The sequence below is a fragment of the Athene noctua genome, chromosome 1, assembly GCF_965140245.1.
Source record: "Athene noctua chromosome 1, bAthNoc1.hap1.1, whole genome shotgun sequence".
NCBI lineage: Eukaryota > Metazoa > Chordata > Aves > Strigiformes > Strigidae > Athene > Athene noctua.
The window spans coordinates 249,599,160-249,619,467 of NC_134037.1; the positions used below are offsets into that span (position 1 = coordinate 249,599,160).

General features: G+C 36.0%; 1 protein-coding gene across 2 annotated transcripts in view; it reads right to left on the reverse strand.

Annotated features, from left to right (window-relative positions):
- DYNC2H1 (dynein cytoplasmic 2 heavy chain 1) overlaps positions 1-20,308 on the reverse strand; it is a 182,683-nt gene that overhangs the window by 156,123 nt on the left and 6,252 nt on the right. For both annotated transcript variants that reach the window (XM_074916428.1, XM_074916437.1), the window contains exons 9-22: positions 20,127-20,238; positions 19,825-19,949; positions 18,333-18,508; positions 16,765-16,960; positions 15,474-15,569; positions 13,523-13,675; positions 13,314-13,412; positions 11,056-11,195; positions 10,736-10,964; positions 10,147-10,274; positions 8,853-8,968; positions 7,053-7,180; positions 3,296-3,463; positions 162-367 (exon numbers count right to left, since the gene is read on the reverse strand). In XM_074916428.1, coding sequence (XP_074772529.1) covers positions 162-367; positions 3,296-3,463; positions 7,053-7,180; positions 8,853-8,968; positions 10,147-10,274; positions 10,736-10,964; positions 11,056-11,195; positions 13,314-13,412; positions 13,523-13,675; positions 15,474-15,569; positions 16,765-16,960; positions 18,333-18,508; positions 19,825-19,949; positions 20,127-20,238 — 2,072 coding nt within the window. The remainder of the gene's footprint in view (positions 1-161; positions 368-3,295; positions 3,464-7,052; positions 7,181-8,852; positions 8,969-10,146; positions 10,275-10,735; positions 10,965-11,055; positions 11,196-13,313; positions 13,413-13,522; positions 13,676-15,473; positions 15,570-16,764; positions 16,961-18,332; positions 18,509-19,824; positions 19,950-20,126; positions 20,239-20,308) is intronic.

Genomic DNA, 20,308 nt, shown 5'->3' on the forward strand with positions numbered 1-20,308 from the left:
AAGGACCCTGAAGATCTAATGAAAAACATGTAATACAAATAAAATGAAATTCCTTACATTACCTGCTGTAATAAAAATTATTTAACATTTTCTAAGATACTATTGCTGCAAAAGATCCACACATTAATGAATAAGGTATACAGGGAAATAAACATACATACATGAGCTTTTCTTTCACGGTTTCAAGTTCATCAAATTCTTTTTTTTTTTCCTTTATGATCTGAGCACTTTTCTCCAGCACATCCTGGCCACCTGTTTCAATGACATCATCACTTGGCTTTAGCTGATCCCAACGAGCTTTAAACTTTTCCAGGTCTTGAAGATATATATTAGTTCGTGAAATCACATTTCCTTTCATTATTTCAATCTGTAAAGCAAGAGTTAAAGTGAAATTCCTTCAATGGCTTGTAACTACAAATATCAAAATCAAAGCATCAACTTCAAAACTTGATCAAAACTTGATAACTACAACTTGATCAAACTCAAAAAACTTCTTGTATAATACCCTAAGAAATAGCTCATCTTTATTCTGCTGGGGTTTTTTTTGAAAAAGGGGTCATTAATGTTTTTTTTTCATGCCGGTATTTCAGACCTATTTATTTGGCCTACATAGAAAAATGGCTATATTTGTATGACATTGATACCTTCAGTAGAGACATATAATCATTGAGGTTGTAAAAGACCCTTGGGATCATCGAGTCCAACCATCAGCCCTACTCTATAAAGTTCTCCCCTACACCATATCCCCCAGCATCTCATCCAAATGACCCTTAAACACACACAGGGATGGTGACTCCACCACCTCCCTGGGCAGCCTATTCCACAGTCTGACCACTCTTTCTGTGAAAATTTTTTTCCTAATGTCCAGTCTGAACCTCCCCTGTTGGAGTTTAAAGCCGTTCCCTCTTTCTTCTGTTACTAATCACCTGTGAGAAGAGACCAGCACCAACCTCTCTACAGTGTCCTTTCAGGGAGCTGTAGAGAGTGATGAGGTCTCCCCTCAGCCTTCTCCTCCTCAAACTGAACAGTCCCAGCTCCCTCAATCTCTCCTCATAGGATTTGATCTCCAGGCCCTTCACCAGCTTCGTTGCCCTCCTCTGCACTCGCTCCAGCACCTCGATATCTCTCTCGCATTGAGGTGCCCAAAACTGGACACAATACTCCAGGTGAGGCCTCACCAGTGCAGAGCACAGGGGGACTATCACCTCCCTACTTCTGCTGGTCACACTATTTCTAATACAAGCCAGGATGCCGTTGGCCACCTGGGCACACTGCTGGCTCATGTTCAGTTGCTTGTCAGTTAGAGCCCCCAGATCCTTTTGTTCCAGACAGCTCTCCAGCCACACCTCCCCAAGCCTGCAGTGATGCGTGGGGTTGTTGTGGCCCAAGTGCAGGACCTGGCACTTGGACTTGTTGAAACTCATCCCATTAATGTTAGCTCACCGATCCAATCTATCCAAGTCTCTGTAGAGCCTCACTATCTTCATGCAGATTGACATTCCTGCTTAACTTGGTGTCATCTGCAAACTTACTGATGATACACTCTATGTCCTTATCAAGATCGTCAATAAAGATGTTGAACAGAAATGGTCCCAACACTGAGCCCTGCGGAACACCATTTGTGACTGGCCACCGGCTGGATTTAGCTCCACTGACCACCACTCTCTGGGACTGTCCATTCATCCAGTGCTTGACCCAGCAGACCATTCGCTCATCCAGGCCGTGGGCAGCCAGTTTTTCTATGAGAATTCTATGGGGAACTGTGTCGAATGCTTTTCAAAAATCCAGGTAGATAATATCGACAGCTTTTCCCTTGTCTAACAGTCAGGTCATTTTGTCATAGAAGGAGATCAGGTTTGTCAGGCAGGACCCATCTTTCATAAACCCGTGCTGACTAGGCCTGATCCCCTTGTTGTCCATTATATGACTTCTAATGGCGCCCAAGATGACCTGCTCCATGACCTTCCCTGGCACCAAACTACAGACTGACAGGTCTATAGTTTCCTGGATCACCCTTTCTGCCTTTCTTGTAGATGGGTGTCACATTTGCCACCCTCCAGTCCAATGGGACCTCCCCAGTTAGCCATGATTTCAGGTAAATCACGGACAGTGGCTTGGCAAGCACATCTGCCAACTCTTTCAGCACCCTTGTGTGTAACCCATCTGGTCCCACAGACTTGTGTGCATCCAAGTGGTGCAGCAGGTCTCTGACCACCTCCTCTTCAACTGTGCTGACCTCAATCTGCTTCCCCTCCCCACCTCCCCGCTTATGAGGCTGGGTGTCTGGGGAACAGCCAGTTCCACTGCTAAAGACTGAGGAAAAGTAGGCGTTGAGCACCTCAGCCTTTTCCTCATCCTTAGTTACCATGTTTCCCTCTGCATCCAGTAAAGGAGGGAGATTTTCCCTAATCCTCCTTTTGCTGTTAATGAATTTATAGAAACATTTTTTATTATCCGTAACAGCTGTAGCCAAGTTGAGCTCTAGCTGTACTTCGGTTCTCCTAATGTTGTCCCTGCATATCTTCACTACATCTTTATAGTCTTCATGAGAGACCTGCCCCCTCTTCCAAAGGCAATAGATTCTCCTTTTGTTCTTGAGATCCAGCCAAAGGTCCCTGTTCAGCCAGGCTGGTCTCCTTCCCCGCCTGCTTGTTTTCCAGCACACAGGAACAGCCTGATCCTGTGCCTTTAAGACTTCTCTCTTGAAGCATGTCCAGCCTTCCTGGACTCCCATTTCCTTCAAGGCAGCCTCCCAAGAGATTTTGTTAATCAGTCTTTTGAACAGGTCAAAGTTAGCCGTCCGGAAGTCTAAGGTGGCAGTTTTACTAACCACACTCTTTGTTTCTCCAAAGAATTTCAAATGAGTTCAGCAGTTTGCCTATGGACCAGAACTGCAGGACTGTGCATAGTTTAGTAAAGTTGCATGAAAAGAAATAAACAAGTATCAGTATTAAAAACATGATAAAAGTAATAAAAAATGCTATCTTTTAACTGTTACCCTGTTGTCCTCAGTTAACCATTGAATTCATTAAGCCATCTCTGTCACCAAAAAGTTGTTTGAGACAGAAGTACAACAATGTAACATTCATTGCAGCATCAGTTCAACGGGAGTTTTATTTAGTTATTGTTTAAACAGTTTAAGTATTCTTCCTTTAAAGGCTCTCCCTCAATTCAGTAAATTTGGCGTTAGCACCAATCTGAGAACAATGGATTTAATCTAAAAATATATATTTATCCAGACTTACTCAAAATAATTTCAACATTTTTAGGTAAAATATTAACCTTTCATTGTTACCTGTTCTGTAATCATAAGCTGGTGGCTTTCCATCATTAATTCAAATTTATCCCATGTAGCTTTTAGGTTACTGATACTGTCCAAACCTGCACCAGTGTCCAAACCTGCACCAGCCACAGTTCGCAAAAGTTTGTTTTTATCTTCAGCCTCTTGAAACAGGAGAAAAATCTAAATTCAAACAGGTTAAAAATACATATTTAAATAAAAAATCAGCAAATCCTGTTTAGCAAAACTATAAGCAAATATATAAGAAACATCAAGTGTGTATGCACAGAATATATATGCCTATATACAGCTGGCTTTTTAATACTGTTTATAGAGTAACGTTAAAACACTGAAAAAAATAGTATTTGGCCTATTTAGAGAAATTCTAAATCTTGATTCTGACATGAGATACACAAAAGTGAATGTTTACTATGAAACAGAAAAATGCCTCTTTATATTGCAGAGATCCACTCAATCAGAGTGCAGCAGCAGAGCAACAGAATCCAGCAAATAAGTATGCGAATGTGTTGGGACTGGCTGGGATGGAGTTAATTTTGTTCATAGCAGCTCATATGGTGCTATGTTTTAGATCTGTGACAAAAACAATACTGACAACACGCTAATGTTTCACCTATTGCTGAACAGTCTTTGCACAGCATCAAGGCCTTCTTTGTTTCTCATTCTGCCTCCCCACCCTCCGTGAATAGATTGGGGGTACGCAAGAAGTTGGGAAGGAACACAGAAAAATACTTCATGCCATATAATGTCATGCTCAGCAATAAAATGGGGTGGAGTGGGGTTTAGGTAGGTTAGACATCTTTTGCTCAGGAACAGGCTGGGCATCAGTCCATCCATGGGAGGTGGTGAGCAACTGTCCACTTGTACTGGTTTTAATCTTTCTTCCTTTCCTTCTTTCTTTCTTTCTTTCTTTCTTTCTTTCTTTCTTTCTTTCTTTCTTTCTTTCTTTCTTTCTTTCTTTCCTTCTTTCCTTCTTTCTTTCTTTCTTTCTTTCTTTCTTTCTTTCTTTCTTTCTTTCTTTCTTTCTTTCTTTCTTCCTTCCTTCCTTCCTTTCCTTCTTTCCTTCCTTCTTTCCTTCTTTCTTTCCTTCATTCCTTCTTCTTTCTCCTTCCTTCCTTCCTTCCTTCCTTCCTTCCTTCCTTCCTTCCTTCCTTCCTTCCTTCCTTCCTTCCTTCCTTCCATTTTTCCTTCACTTATCAAATTATTTGATCAAATTATTTGCATCTCAATCCCTGAGGTTTCTCACTTTTACTCTTCCCTTCCTCTTCTCCCATCAGGGGTGAAGAAGGCTGTTTGAGTGAGTGAGGAAGTGAGCAAGTAGCTGTGTGGTGCTTATTAAGAGCCAACGAAATAAAATAAATAAATAAATAAATGAATAAATAAATAAATAAAAACCACCAAAAAACCATCACAATTCTTTTAAACTATGTAAGTCAGGAGAAACTGAAATAAACACATAGTTTTACACATTTACTAAAATGTTCTGTTAAGTATGTTTTCCTTTAAAAATTAAGAGGTGACCATGGGCACTAATGCTAAGGAGCAATACCATTTTGTAAATTATAGAGAATGAATTCTCTTTAGCATCCAACAATTCTCCCAGAGTTGCTACAAAATGTACTTCTACCCACACAGTTAAGACTGAGTTAGCAGCCAAACAACTAAACTGTATCCAAGAAAAAGATTAATCTAAAATTAGATGTCTGTACATTGGCTTGTTAAGTAGGCATCTAAAACTCCGTTATCACCAAAGAAGTCATGGAATGCAAGGTCTCAATCATTTAATGACAGAGGTTTCTGGCATTACTTGAGATCTCCTACTCTCCCATCTGCCTTACATCCACTGCCCCAAAAGTTATGGGTCTTCCATAAGTCTTGTGTCCTATCTGCCAGCTTTTCTGGAGCTCTCAAGATACAACAGGACATCCCCAAAACAGTAGACACCTATGTATGAACAACTGCATTGAGCTCTTCATGGAGCTAAGAAAACAATTCAGGAGGATCAGTCACGGGGTAGTCTACTTTAGGGTGAAATGGATTGCTTTAGGCTACAACTGACTCCATTCACTAGCAACTTGATTCAGTTTCTCACAAATACGTGTCTAGCCTCCAGTTGCCTCCACTTGCCTGGCCTCCAGTTGTAACTACAGAAAGGCAGAGGTCTCCCAGAACTCCTCTGTTATGTCTGCCACTCTTGTGTGGATGTTGGATATGCATCTCAGTAACTCCAGAACTGCACTATGCATCTGAACCAGACTTCTGCTGAGTATATTAACAGCACACATGCTGCTGACACCTGCACATACACATCTAAACTCTGATACATTCATTGAGAACTGAATCTCTTTCTGGATAAATAGTGTCTGATTGGGAAGAGTCAATATGCTTTTTGTAGAATTCCACAATTTTGTAGAACCAGAGTTCTTTAAAGGCATCTGTAAGGATATGGATGAAGGAAATAAAAATTATATATTCCAGCTGTGTTTCCAGAAAGCTTTTAACACAAACCTTCACCACAGGCATTTAAGGAAACCTGGTAACCTTGACATAAGAGCAAAGGTCCTTGCAGAGATAACTGAGTAAAAGATTGAAAATGGAGAGAGGAGAAAATGGCTAGTTCCTGCAATAGAAAAAGGTCACTCATGGAGTTCTGTAGGTACCTGCGCTGGACTGCTCTATAAAAGAGTTGGAAAAGGAGACTAGCCTACGAGATGATAAAATTTACTGGTAATACTGTTTTATTCCAGGCAGTAAAACAGTTCACCTGTGAAGAACTGAAGAATTAACTTAGAAAAAATAATGACTGATGATACTGGTGACATATATACAGATAACCATAAACTGACATATATGTGAAAAAATAAATTTCACATGTACATGTTTAGTTCTAAGCTAACAACTGCAGTTGAAGATTGGTATCTTGGGGCTATGACAGTCAGTTGTACAAAAATGCCAGTTTAATCTGAGCAGTAGAAAGTAATTCAAATGTTAGGAGTCACAATAATCAAAAAGAGAATGAATGCTATTTCACCATATAAATTCATGATTTGTTCATATCTTAAAAATTGTGCAAAATTCTGTTGGTCCCACAGAAAAACATTGCAATACAAGAAAAGACTTACCAAAGGGCACAAGGGTGATCAAAGTCATGAGCAGCCTTATGTATTAGAAAAGAAAAGGTAAACTAAAACTCTTCAATCTAGAAAAGAGACGGCTGATACAGAACATAACAAAGAATACAATCATGTGTCAAGAAAAAGAAGAACAGAGATTGATTGATCCATCTCTCTTCCAAAGTAAGATTCAAATGGTATGATGTGAACAGATGGCAGGTGAAAAAAAAAAAAATAAAAGGAGGGCTCCTTCATGTAATGGATAATCGATCTACACTTTAATAGAGGGTATTTTGAATGTCAAAGGTATATTTCCTATCAAGAGGTGACGAGGTAATGTTGTGGAGGAGAAGTCAACTGTGTGTTACTATATGCTCAAGAACCACATAAAATTCAAAAAGGTTCTGGTTGAAAGCTGGAAGTGTGGGAAAGCATCAAATATTCTACCCCAATTTTATATTTTCCCTTAGTCAGCCACTTTATTCTACTGCTGAAGACAAAATCCTCTGCTACATGAATCACTGCCCTGACCCTATATGGCCACTGCATGCTCTAAACTAGTTATATTAAATATGTTTCCGTACTAGAAAGCAATTACATTTTTTGATAGCTGTTCTGGATATGATAAAATAGTATCTTACCCCTTCTTTTTGTTCACGTAGATTTAAATATTTTAAATTGTCTTCTGCTATCTCCTCTACAGTCTGGGGCCTAATCACTAATGTTTCCATGGCATCAGTGAGAAATGAAGAAACATCACATAGGTGACCTATATAAAGGTGGAAAACAAAGTTATCATGGAGAAAATATTTGTAATAATAAATAGACAAATGTACTGTGATACAACATTGTCATAAGACACGATAATGTACATAATGTATTTGCTTAAAAAATTGCAGACCCCAATCTTATATGCTGCTTCAACAAAAATTGCACATTTGTGTTTACACATAGCTTTTTTAACGTAATCCATTCAGTGTATGATTTAGTCCTTAAGTATCAGAGTCCCTTCTGAGAATGAAACATGAATATGTAAGATATACATTTGTACACTTTCAAAATCTGTATAGGTCTTTTTTGGGTAAATAAAAAAACCCAGATGCTAAAATTGGTTTTGTGGTTTGTTTTTTTTTTTTAAGAAACTAACTGAAACCACCTTACTTTAAATATTGGAAACATTCACAAACAAACCCTAATTAAGCTATAATGTTGTATTTTCCTGTCAAGGAAGACCTTTTTGCTACTGAGAAAGGAATTGTACAGTTTCAGGGAATAATACATCTTGCAGGAAACAATTCATCTTTCAGGCTATAGAAATAATTACTTTCTGCACAACCCCTGTTCTCTGTTTCCTGTGCTGACTGTTACATTTAAAGCACAAACTAATAGTATTTCTGATCATCTATACCTTATTCTATTTTGTCTACTGGTTCCAGACATAGATAGACTACCCAGAAACAGGGAAATATTTTGCACTGTTTAACATTCTGCCTTTTGATAATCTAAGTGACAAGTAACTCTATGGAATAAGTCTAGATTATTTAAGACTCTTCATGAAGTACTTCAATTTGTGAAAAAAAAAAAAAAAAATCTAATAATATTTTCCAGTTACAGCATTTCATGATACCTCCTTCAATTACCCTCAAACACCTAAGAAATTTTCCTCCCGAAATGACAAAGAAATTTCTCTTCAGACAACAGAAACAAGTAAAAAAATGTTCATATGTATTCTTTTACATCTGGAACAGACGTGGCCAAAACAAGTGAATGGGAAAGATGCATATGGACATCAAAGGGTCTTAGGTTAGGCCTGTACTGAAAAATTAGTAAGAGATAATTTTCTCTGCACTGTGATTTCTGCAGCTCACTGTGCCCAAGACTAAAATATTTTTTTTAAAGAGTGTTTACGTGTTGGAGAATGGCTCTTAGAACAAGGCCATAGCTCCCTGCAGGAGCTGGTCACAGCCACCTGAGGTAAACAGAAGAAAAAACCCAGGGTACAGTTATGCTAACAAGGAAGGAGATTCAAGGCTCAGTGATGCTAACAAGGACTGTTATGAGAGAAAAGAGATAAACTGAGGCCCATTATGGCCTTGGCAGTGATTGAAAAACAGCCCTGGTAGAAAAACAGGTTCAAAGGAAGAAAGGTGTTTATGCATACCTGAAATACCACAAGGGGTATATTATTATAATGTAACCCTTTAGATGTATCCAATGGCTGAAATATTATAATGTAACCTTTTTAATGTATCCAATAGATTTGCGAGTAGTGTATTGTAGAGTGCTTATATAAGGGGTGATTTCTTTCAATAAAATTGAAGCTTGCTCTATCATTCACATTGAATCGGCTGCTTGCTCCCTCCGTCTGCCACATTTACATTAACACAAATGTCCACAAGTACAACAGAAACAAAAAAATACTGTTCATTAAAGTTATTTACCTTGAATAGATTTTCTCAAAGAAATGACAAGAATATCATAAAGCTTCTGGATGAAATCTTCAATGACAGTTTTCACAGGGTTGCAATTAACAGTTAAACAATCTATCCTGATGGTGCTTCAAAACAAAAGATTAAAAAATAGCAAATATTCAATAGTATACTTACATGTGAATATCTCTAAGATCTATGCACATCTATAGTTATTCATAGTATTGAAATATTCATAACCATTATGCATAAATATGTAGTTTTACGGGGACTAAGGTCTAATGCTCTCCTACAAATAGTTAAAAAATTGTTTGATTTTACATAAGCAATGTCACTGAAATCAAAAGGACTATTTCTTTACTCAAAAAGAAAAATATTTTAATTATTTGTACAGTCATGTCTTTAAATCTCTAATTTCCATGAGAATTTACTAACCCAGGCTTCAATAGACCTAAGAACATAAGAAAAGCCATACTGAGTCATTTCAAAGCCCCATATCTAAAATCTCACTGTGACCATAAGTAGATGCCTTAAAGAACACTAAGAAAAAGGGCTACTTTATTTGATACCTTCTTGAGTATCCTTCCTCAACTTCAATTACTTTCAACTCATGGCACTTCATAGCCACATGTGGCTTCTAGCTATAAAACATGTCAGCTAATTTCTCTTCTATTCACCCCAGACTGTCCTTGAACTCATGAAAATCTTTACTACTCTGAATATCACTTAGCCAGCAAGTTCTACCAATCCATTCTCCTGCATGAAATGTCACCTCTGTTTCCTTGTTCTGAACATGATTCCAGCCAGTTTCATTTGAGAACTCTAACCATGCAATACACTAAATTCCATGTGAATATATGTAAGAATAAAAGCCTACACACTAACATATCTTAAACTAAAAGTTATAAGAGGTAATCAAGTGTTTCAACACAGGAACTATTTCATGTATAAACATTTACTAAATTTGTTCCTAACTGCCATATATACTTCACATGTACAGGACTTAGCTAAAAGAACTGTTAAAATATCACTGTGTTTTGTAGTATTTCAGAATCAGACATGAATTTTGAGGGGGTTTACCATCATATCAAAGGAAGACATTAAAAGTTTGCAGAGAAGGCTTCACAGATAAAAGAAAGTGTCTAAAAATAAAACTGGAAAACAAAAATCTAAACATTTTTAAAGTACACCAATATCTTAAAACCACTTGAAATTCTATCTCCATGTAAAAAGAATATTTCTATTTCACTATTACCTTTAAAGTGTCTGACAGAATACAAAACAAAAGAATCAAGTTACACTATACCTTGGAAGACGTTCTGCTTCTTTCCCTCTCACTTTTAATGCTTTGAAGTTTTTTTCCCAGTCCTGTTTGCTAGAAAGATGTGTCTTCACCAGAGTTTCCATATCTACTTGGCCGATTACGATCCATTCCTTTTCAACATTATTTTTGATTTCATGGAAAAGAAATATTTTCCAGACTAGAAAACTCTCTCAATAATATTAAATTACTTTAATAATGTTTTCAAGCTACATTCTCTTTAACCTTTGTGCTCATTCAATTAGTTATATATTCTCTTGATGCAAAAGTCAAGAGGTACAAAATGGTTTGACATATTCACACATTTAAGGATAATCAAAACAGATTTGGAACAAGAGTAAAAAGACAACTATAATATTGAGATCTGAATGGGAACTGTATGTATGCTTCAAGTCGGGTATGTGCTTAAGTGGTTGGCTTAACATGGATGAACTTACTAAGATTTTGATTATAAGCCTGCAGAAAAGGACAATAATGCATAAATGTCACTGCTCAGTTACTTCTAGAATGTCTGAAGCTTAAAATGATACAAATCTTTAAAAAAATGCATGAGTCAGTCAAATATTGAAAATACCTTGAACTGATCAGAAACGTCTGTCAGCCTTCTGAACAAATCCTCTGCTTTACTGAAAGCAGTCAGAAATCCATTTGCATTTCTTTCAGTCATAACAGTGAATATAGACTCCTCTTCTGCTTCACTTACTCCCCTAAACTGATTTGGAATGGAGATGAATCTCTTCATTTCTCTATAATATCTGGCTCGTACTTCTTCAAAAGGAGGTCTGAATTGCAACCGGCCTTGCCTAAAAAGTGAAACAAATCATAAAAGAACTAATATTTGAATGTAACCTGAGCCAGAATACTTTCTTAATAGGAAAAAAGAAAATATCTTACTTGAATGTCAGATCAATATTTATTTCTGGTAAATTTTCATTGAGCGCTTCTAAACCCATTTGATACTGATGCTCCAGAGCTTTGTAAAGTTGATGATTCCAGTGCTGTCTCCAAGCTTTCATATCACATGGTTTGAAACCCTAAAATTTAACAATGTTTGGTTTTATTTTTATTTTACTTTATTCTTTAAACCATAATAATAAGCTGAAATGGAGCACAGTACAACACCTGAAGACCAGGTTCTTAGTAAATTCAAAGTATCACACCACTGCAACAGGCTCCCAAGGAAAGTGGTCATGGCAGAAAGCCTGAGAGAGTTCAAGAAGCATCTGGACAATGCTCATAGTCATGGGGTTTCGTTTTAGGTAGTCCTGCAAGGAGCAAGCAGTTGGACTCGATGATCCTTGTGGGTCCCTTCCAACTCAGGATATTTTATGATTCTATGATCAGTTTTACTATTAAAAAGATATACAGCTGTTACATTTATTTCAAATGAATATAGGAATAAAAATATAATCATCCAAATCAAACCAGTCACTATGGCAGTTCAGCATCACAACTTCACTGAGATTTGTCACCCATTGGTTTAATGTAAGATTTTTCAAGGTTACTCTAAAATGCCAAGGGCTCTGCTAGAAATAAGATACAGAGATGGCTGAATGAGAAATCTAAACCTGTATCACACCTTTTATTTTCTGATGATATGTAAGCTACGTGTTAAAAAGTATTTCAGAAAATTCTTGTGTGTTTCCACAGATCAAGGTTAACTAATAAGTAGATATAAGATTTTATCTTAAAGAATTCAGATCTTCATTGGAATCTGCTACATTGCACTGTAGGAACGTGTAAAGCTGTGTCACACACTACTCAAGACTGTAAATGGTCACTTGTAAGTCATCCAGGGATTTTCAAAAGAGCAATACAAGTTAAAAAGAAATTAGAAACTTCTTCCAGCTTAACAGGTTCTCTTTTATTTAATTGGATAGAGATTTTCAGCCAGGGCTTTGGAGGCAGTCCAAGGTTGCCGTAAGCAGCTACACAGTTAAGGTCTGCCCTACAGCTCAAGGCTGCCCAGAGGAACTCTTCCAGCTGAAAGAGTCCAGAGACTAAGAAAACCTGAAATTGTCTCAATTAACCCTTCAGACAATGATAAATATGGGTTTTAAAGAAATATGTAAAATTTTGATGACAACAGCAGTAAGACTATACCATCTTGTAATTTTGGATGGTGAAAACAGGATACACTTGGTTAAGTTTTATCATTTTTAGTCAAGGATTAAAAAAAAGGGACTGAACGCAGTTTAGTTAATTTTCCAAATAAAATATCCTGTAACCCAAACAATTTTCAAACAGATCTTAAACTAAATAGAGACTACTCTTTTTCACAAAAAATACTGACTTCAAGATAAAAATTTGCAAACTAAATTTCAAAAGAAATTACAAACCAAAAGCTGAATCAGTGTATTTATTTATTATTCGTATTATCTTGAAAAGATGCAAAAAACTGAAAGAAAAATACAGTGAAAATACTGCATTTATTTGACGGGCAAATACCAACTAAAATAATCTGGGTTTGCATTACAAAGGCTAAGAACACCACATCCATCTAAGAATCCAGACCCGTTATTGCTCAAAGCTATAGGAAAAATTAAACTGACTTGAATGATACCTCAAAATAGCCTATCTGATAGTAATATCATCTAATTTCTTTGATAAGATGATATTCTTAATCAAAATCTTCATCATTTTATTCAATAATCTTAAGGGTCTTTTCCAACCTAAATGATTCTATGATTCTATTCTAAAGTTCACAGTTGATAAATCAGCAAATTAAAATGTGGCTTTTTCATTATTTCAGGCAGAAAAGTATTTTAATTCTAAATTGTAAAATTTGTTCTATTCTGCCTGGGGATCACTCATATCTGTACCAATTTCTTTAATTTACCTTGCGTTAATGTCTCAGACACAACTGATCCACGTGACCTAAGGTTTTCCCATTTCTTCATATAACTCCTGTCATCGGACCAAGTGTTATTCTTTTCCCATTACTCGTATGACCAAGGAAAAAAAAAAAAAAAATTCTCCTCATCTGAGATTTACCTCACATCTGGCATCAGCTAGTACACAGTCAGTTTTCCTGAGTAACTAGTAAATCCTTAATCAAAATTAATTCAATTATGCTATCTTTGCGTCTTAAATCTTAACTACTGTTGAAAAGTCCAATGTTCACAGTTTGCAACATGATAATGAAACCCTGCCTGTGACTCGAGGCTGGCAAAACCAGTTCTGAGCTCCTGGAGTCCACCCTTCCAACGCTGCTGCTGACGAAGTAGATCAATATTCATGAGAGATATAACCTGTTAAAAGAATTTTAAAGGATAATAAACATATTCATCACCACATAAATGAAAGAAAGGGTAAAGCAAGTTGTAACAGACATAATTTCAATTTCATCTGGAAAATATACCTTTTCAATGAAGTTTGTGTGCCACTTTCTTAGTTTTCTATTTTCAGTGGAAAGACGTTCAGCAGCAGCTTGGAGTTTTTGGATATAAACTTCCAATTCTCTAGGATTATCCCATGTTATTTGAGCTTTTTCTCCAGGACCAGATTTTGAATGCTTGAAAAACATACAAGATTTCTAAGATTTAATGACAAATATAGTCTAACAGCTAGCATATAGGAAGTTATAACATGAGAAAGATGGTTTTACTCATAGTAAAAAATGGAGGACCTCCCTCTCACTACTAGAGACAGAATAATCTGGCAAATCACAGACATGCAGGAATATCATTACAGCTACATCAATGTATTGGGGAAGGATTAATGCCAGAATCTTTAACAAAGCTTGAAACAAATTCACTGATATTGAGACTCCTGCCCCACAAACATAATCAGACATCTTAAGCTGAGAGGACACCTTAAACTTCGCCGTCCCACATTGTTCTGCACGGACCAAAAACCGAAATGTGACATTAGTAATTGCTACCCAACTTCACCTGTTTATCATGAAATAATTTTTTTCTTTAAATTACACTGTAAAATTCCACTGACTCATAAGCAGTTTTGGGGAGTTCCACTTATCTGGGCTTTTTATCAACATACTGGGAGTTTTATGCATTTTGATATATATACAGTAGAAAATCAGAAGACAAAAGCATCTGAAGTTCCACAGCTGGACCTAATCCTAAAAGATGTGGGGCAGAAATCATGTCAAGTAGGAGAATATATTGTAGCTTTGAACACTTCTGCATCATCACTGTCTTAGGGTCTGCACACTAAAGAAATCTGTGTCATAATCTGCAGCCAGACCAAGGAAAATTTAATTTTTCCAGGACACTTTTGAACCTGGAGTCTCCACCATTTTGTGTGAACTAATCCCAACTGCAAACATCCCTTCTCCTTTCAGCCCCACTCTTATATTCTGTCTTGCAAAATGTTTCTCAGAAGAGAGTTTCCAATTGGTTTTGTAATGCTTGCTCTGGAGCATTATTCTCCTGCCCAGTACAGAGTTTATGGGCATGTTATAATTCCCCAACCATCCTTACACTGTAAGAGTGTTAGAAGAGGGTGGAGTGCTTCAAAATAATCAAAACCAGTAAACTGAAATTCATGATATACAACATGTTTCTCCAGACATAAAATAGAGATATGGTGTTAAAAAACTGTAGATTGCGGTGTAGCGTTTAGGTTCATATTGTCCCTTCAAAGCAGAAAAAATAAAATAAATAAATTCCTCCAAATTCCTTAAAAGAATATAAAACTTATTTAGGTATAGTGAACTTCCTAGTAATTACAAAAAAAACCCTCTTCTCAGAAAAACTATATTATGTCTGAACACCAGCCCACTGTAAGAAGCTACAAGCATAAGTTAATAAACAGGTAAATCCACAGATTCTTTGTTCTTAACCTAAACCAGAAACTATCCAGTTTCAACCTATTTCATGTTCCAAAACATGAACTAGAAATATTCAAGAGCATTACAAAATCCATAGACATTTAGTAACAACCAAAACAGTGAAACCATTCCTTAATACTAATTTATCTCCAGAATAAAGTATATGTCATTTTTACTAAAATAGACGAAAATAATATTTAGAACTGTTAAAACAGGAGTTACATTCCCAGCTATTAAGGAGCTGACCACATTGTGGTTCGTGTGTAAAATCAAACACTAAAAATAATTCCTGAGAGAGCACATTACACTAATATCCAAAGCAAAAAGGAGTAAGCAGTTGTTTAAATTACAAGATCCAAAAAAGGCCCACTGATTTCAATAAATGCTAGTGAAAAAGATGGTGCTGCTTGTATGGGAAGGCTGCAGTTAAAAAGTTCAGCAATAAACACAGAAAAAGCATCACAGAATATGCATAGATACCACTGAAATTAGAAATACAGCGAGAGGGGAATTCTTTCACCTTAATTATCTGTTCAAACGCTAGAGCAGACTGTAGCATCATTGGCTTCTGACTCTCAATCATTTGTTGATCAATAGAATTATAAAAATGAGCCACCTATAAAAATGGAGAGATTAGATTTACAAAAACAGATAAAAATATTTATATGCCAATACAGGTAATGCAGGATATTTCTGAAAGTATTGCTCAATCAATACCATTAAGAAATGAGAATTACCTATACTAGTAAATTGCTTACAAAAATAAAGTACATGTGCAATGCTGATGTGATCCTATCTTCTTCTAGTGATGAATTCTAATAGCAAAAATGACTGCTACTTACATGTCTGATGTGATTATGCTTCACCTTAAGTGAAATAAATTCAGTCTCAGATTTATTGTAAGTGGAACAGTTCAACTATTTTATGAAAATGTAGGCATCTAGTGGCATTTCCGAGGCCTTCAAGTATCCAAGACATCTGCCAGGATATGGCACAAGACCTAAAAAACATCTATTTACTTCCAGATTTGCAGCTGGAATAAGGATACCCTACAACTCAGTTTAGTTGTCCACATATTGACATCTAGCGCCTGCTGAGACGACTATAGTTTCCACTTGGGCACCTGTCAATGATCCAGATGCATGGATCATCTTGTGGGTCTTGTGTCATATCTGCCTTAGCTGTGCAGGTATCTCAGATACCAAAGACACCTCCTGTGAAACTGAATTGAGCCTGTGTATCTACACAAGAATTTTTACCAATATATACATATTCATTCTTGCATCCTACAGTAACAGAAGAAAACTTGACATGGTCTTTCAACTGAAATATCAGCCAAATAAAAACTTATATAGCATCGAGTCCAATCAGAAAATAACCCCCCCAAAAACCAAACACACATTTCCATTAAAATACTTATTAATATATTTTCAGTTGAAAACTAGCAATGGTGAGGACAAGCTGGTCCATTTTATGACATTTTCCTTTAGTTATAATAATTGGAAACTGAGACTACACTCAGATGATCAATGAATTACTTGTCTTATTTTTGTATATTCATACAGTAACTTCACATGGCTTTAATACTATAATTCATCTGGTTTCAAAAGAAGATACATTCCAAAATTGCAAAGCACTTCTTTATTTTTGTTTTCTTTTAAGGACTTAGCTAATTTATTCAAGGAACAAGTCACTTACATACAAACAGCAAAAAGCTCAGCCACAGAGTCTGAAAAGAATAGTCTAGAAAAGTTCTACTAGTAAAGCTAAGAAGTGAGAACAGAAAGTTATTATGGCATTTAATGTTATACCTGTTTGAGGATTACCGCCTGCTTACAGAACTTTTGTGCAGTGTTTGCAACATGCTGTATTTTAGCTGGTATAGCAAAACCAAGTGCTGATAGCTGACGTACTTCTCTTAGGAGAGTCACCAAACGATCTGAATAAAGTATATTTAATGTTCCAAAACTGTGATCCAACTCCATTACAGGACTATTAGCTTGGATGCTAAATCAAAATCAAATTAAACATATTATTGAATATAACTTGATATTGATCTATTCTAAGGTGCACTTTATAATACTAAAATAAACAATTTTTAAAAGCTTGATGTCATTCTATTACATTTTTCTATTTTTATTATCATCTTCATTCCCATAAATTATTCCAGTAACCTTTCTCTTAATTCAAAACCAGTGAAGACAAGAAGAAATGAACAATGTCTATTGGTTTTGCTCACAAAATTTTTCTCGCTTGTTACACAGTTAACATGTAACTCAGAGCCAGACAGTATTTCTCAAATACACTGGATCCATTATACTCTCTCAAGCAGACACTTTAAGGCACCAGCCTTCAGCACTGCAAAGGGGAAGAAGTTCTCTGAAACAATCAGTACAAGCACCAGGACTTGGATCAGTGGAACATTTTGGTATAGACAATCAGATGCTAATAGGAACATCAGCCTATCTTTAGATTTTCTGCTTTTTTTTTCCTATTGTAGTAATGCTTCTACCACCATCCTTCTAGGCTTCTTTCACAAATACTTCAGCTTTACTCATTTTTGGCTTTTTTGTCATCTTTTTCTAGTTCACACATCCATTGCATTCCCCTTTGCAGTGAGCTACCTCTTTTCCTTTTAACTAATCTCTTCACATCTTCTAAAATCTCACAATAACAAAATTTTATGGTACTAGCAAGTTAGATGGCTGTTATATATTGCAGTGCTGAATCTGCTTATTTGTTATACTTCAGTGGTTTTCGTAAAATAAAAGTTTACCATAAGTATCAACTCCTGTATCCTCTGAAACTGTGGACATACTCTTTATTCAAATAAAGTTTGCAAAACTCAGAGATGCAGATAGAAGCTGTGTGGCAAATCAATTTTAAAAATATTCAAATATATTTTAATATCCCATGAAGTAATTTCATTATTTTGGGGAATAAAATTAATGAGGTTTAAATTGATTTTCTTACCCTTCTTTCACCTGCTTTATTTAGACTGCAGAATTTCTTGCGAATAACAATTAATTTGCTACTCTACGTGTGCCATCTGTTTATCACAGTTATACTCTAATCTCATCTGGTTTCTAGACATTATCACTATATGGATTACAATGGATAGCAAGTAGTAACAAACAAACCAAACATGTCTTTAATTTCAGGTGTTAATAGAAAGTGCAAGTTTAGTTAAGAACACTGTCCTGCATACTTCACCTTACCAACTAAGCCCGGCAGGATGATGAAATCATAAATTCTTCCATTTTGCTTCTCCAGTCATTCTCAATTCTGTAAAATTTTTTATTCCCTTCATCAAGTTCTATTGAACTTCACCACACTACAGATTTCAGCATAAACATTATTTCAAGAAGAATGTATTTACCAAAGTCCTGACTTGGGATTTGATAATTCTGAGTGGATATTCCTAGACCAATCACCAAATTGTTCTTGTTCATATACTTTTAACTGTTCCAGAAAAGAATCTGTACTTTGATGAAAAGTTTGAAATCCAGGTAAGTCAGACAGAAGAGCCTCTGCCAGCTTGATAGCATCATGCATCTTAAACAGAATCACAAAGAGAAGAAGATCAATTTCCCAGTATTCGGTTGGAAAAGAAAAATCACCACAATAAAAATCAGTATTACAAAACATCCAATTGGGATTCAAAAACCAATTAGAAAAAAAAAAATATCCTGAATTGTGTCCCAGATGTTCAAACTCCCATTACAGTAAATTGGGTCTGAATAAGTTGTCCTGTCCACCATAGCTGTCTGCCACTATTAAGATACCTCAAAGTATCCCACTCCGTCTTTAGTTTATTCTCCATAAAGGTACAGATCTGCCATGTGTCTTTTGTTGTATCTGTTTGTCCATGTCAATACACAAAGGTATTTCAAACGGGATTTCACATCTACATGTGGACAAATTAACCAAAACCCTAGCCAGTACAATCAGTGGAGATTTGAGAGCAAGTAAAAAGTTTAGCACAGCCTAGAGTAGCCACACAACTGACACACATCAGCTGAACTGCTCTCTAAGTCTTTAGCAGACCAAGCAGATGACAGAATTGTGAGACCTGAGCTGCTGCTGTTCTCTCTGTAGGACACAACAAAGTAACACCTTTAAGACTTCCACCCCTTGTCACATTCAACTGAAATGGGCCCTTGAGATTTCTGCAAATCACAGGGAAATGCTATAAAATGGACTAATAGTTAGTCTGGGATAAGTAACTTCTATTCTCATTCAAATCTATACTTATTGTAAATGACACGTTTACAGAAAACATTTTGCTTGTAACTAGTCAATACTTTCCAAAAAAAGTTCCAGAGTTTCCAACTAAAGCGTAAATACAAACTAACAAAAATAACTTGTTAAAATAATAAAGTATTTTTAAAACTCATTCTGTTGTAAGGGAACATAGAATCATTGAATATTTACTTTTACTACAGTCTCTGTAGTAAATCCTCTGGCAGGCACTGACTCAAAAAAGTACCACCAAGAAATCCCTTTGATTTCAAGGGGACACTACACAGGTTAGTAATAACACGTGAGAATTAGGATGTCAGAATCTGGCTATCCATAAATCTTAAATACAATTTTAAAATGCAAATTGGAGAGTAAAATTTAACAAAAAAGCCCCCTCTCAGAATTTGGGTCCTTTTTAAGTCATAAAAGCAGGCAGTTCAGTGTATTATTAAAAGACTGTCTTCTGGGCCAGTTAATAAAATACAACTTAACAAGCAGCACCACTGATAAGAAAGTTTACATAATTCTTGGGAAGTCCACAATTTTGCTGTGGGAAATTCCCCACAGAAATCTAAAATACCATATTTTAGGTTCTGTAATTGTGTCTAAAAAGTAACAGAATCTGTTACCTTCAGCTCCAGCTGCCTCACCCATACAATATTGTTGACAACTTCGGAAAGGTTTTTGCCTGACAGTGGTCCAGAAACATCACCAGGAACACCATGGCATCGAGTTTCAAAGTCTGTCTGATAGTCTAACACAAACAAAAGATTCATTTTAAACCAGAAACCTAATAGAACAAGCTTAAACTTATTATTGTAGTTGCAAAAATATACTAGAGATACTGACATAATTCTAAAAGTAGATAAAGAATTACAGCATTTGCATTATCGAGCATAATGCAGTTAAAAACTTTTAAATACTTTTTTACCTTTAACATAATCCTGAAGTCTTGCTAGCAACGTTTCCCTTTCAAAAAGCAATTCTTTGCTTATATTTGGATGCTTTATCAGTTCTTTATATTTCTGAAATGTTTGAAGAAGCTGGAATATGAAATTTTAAAAAGTTATCTCTTTCTCTTGAAAAAAAATTAAACATATTCTGTCACTGCTC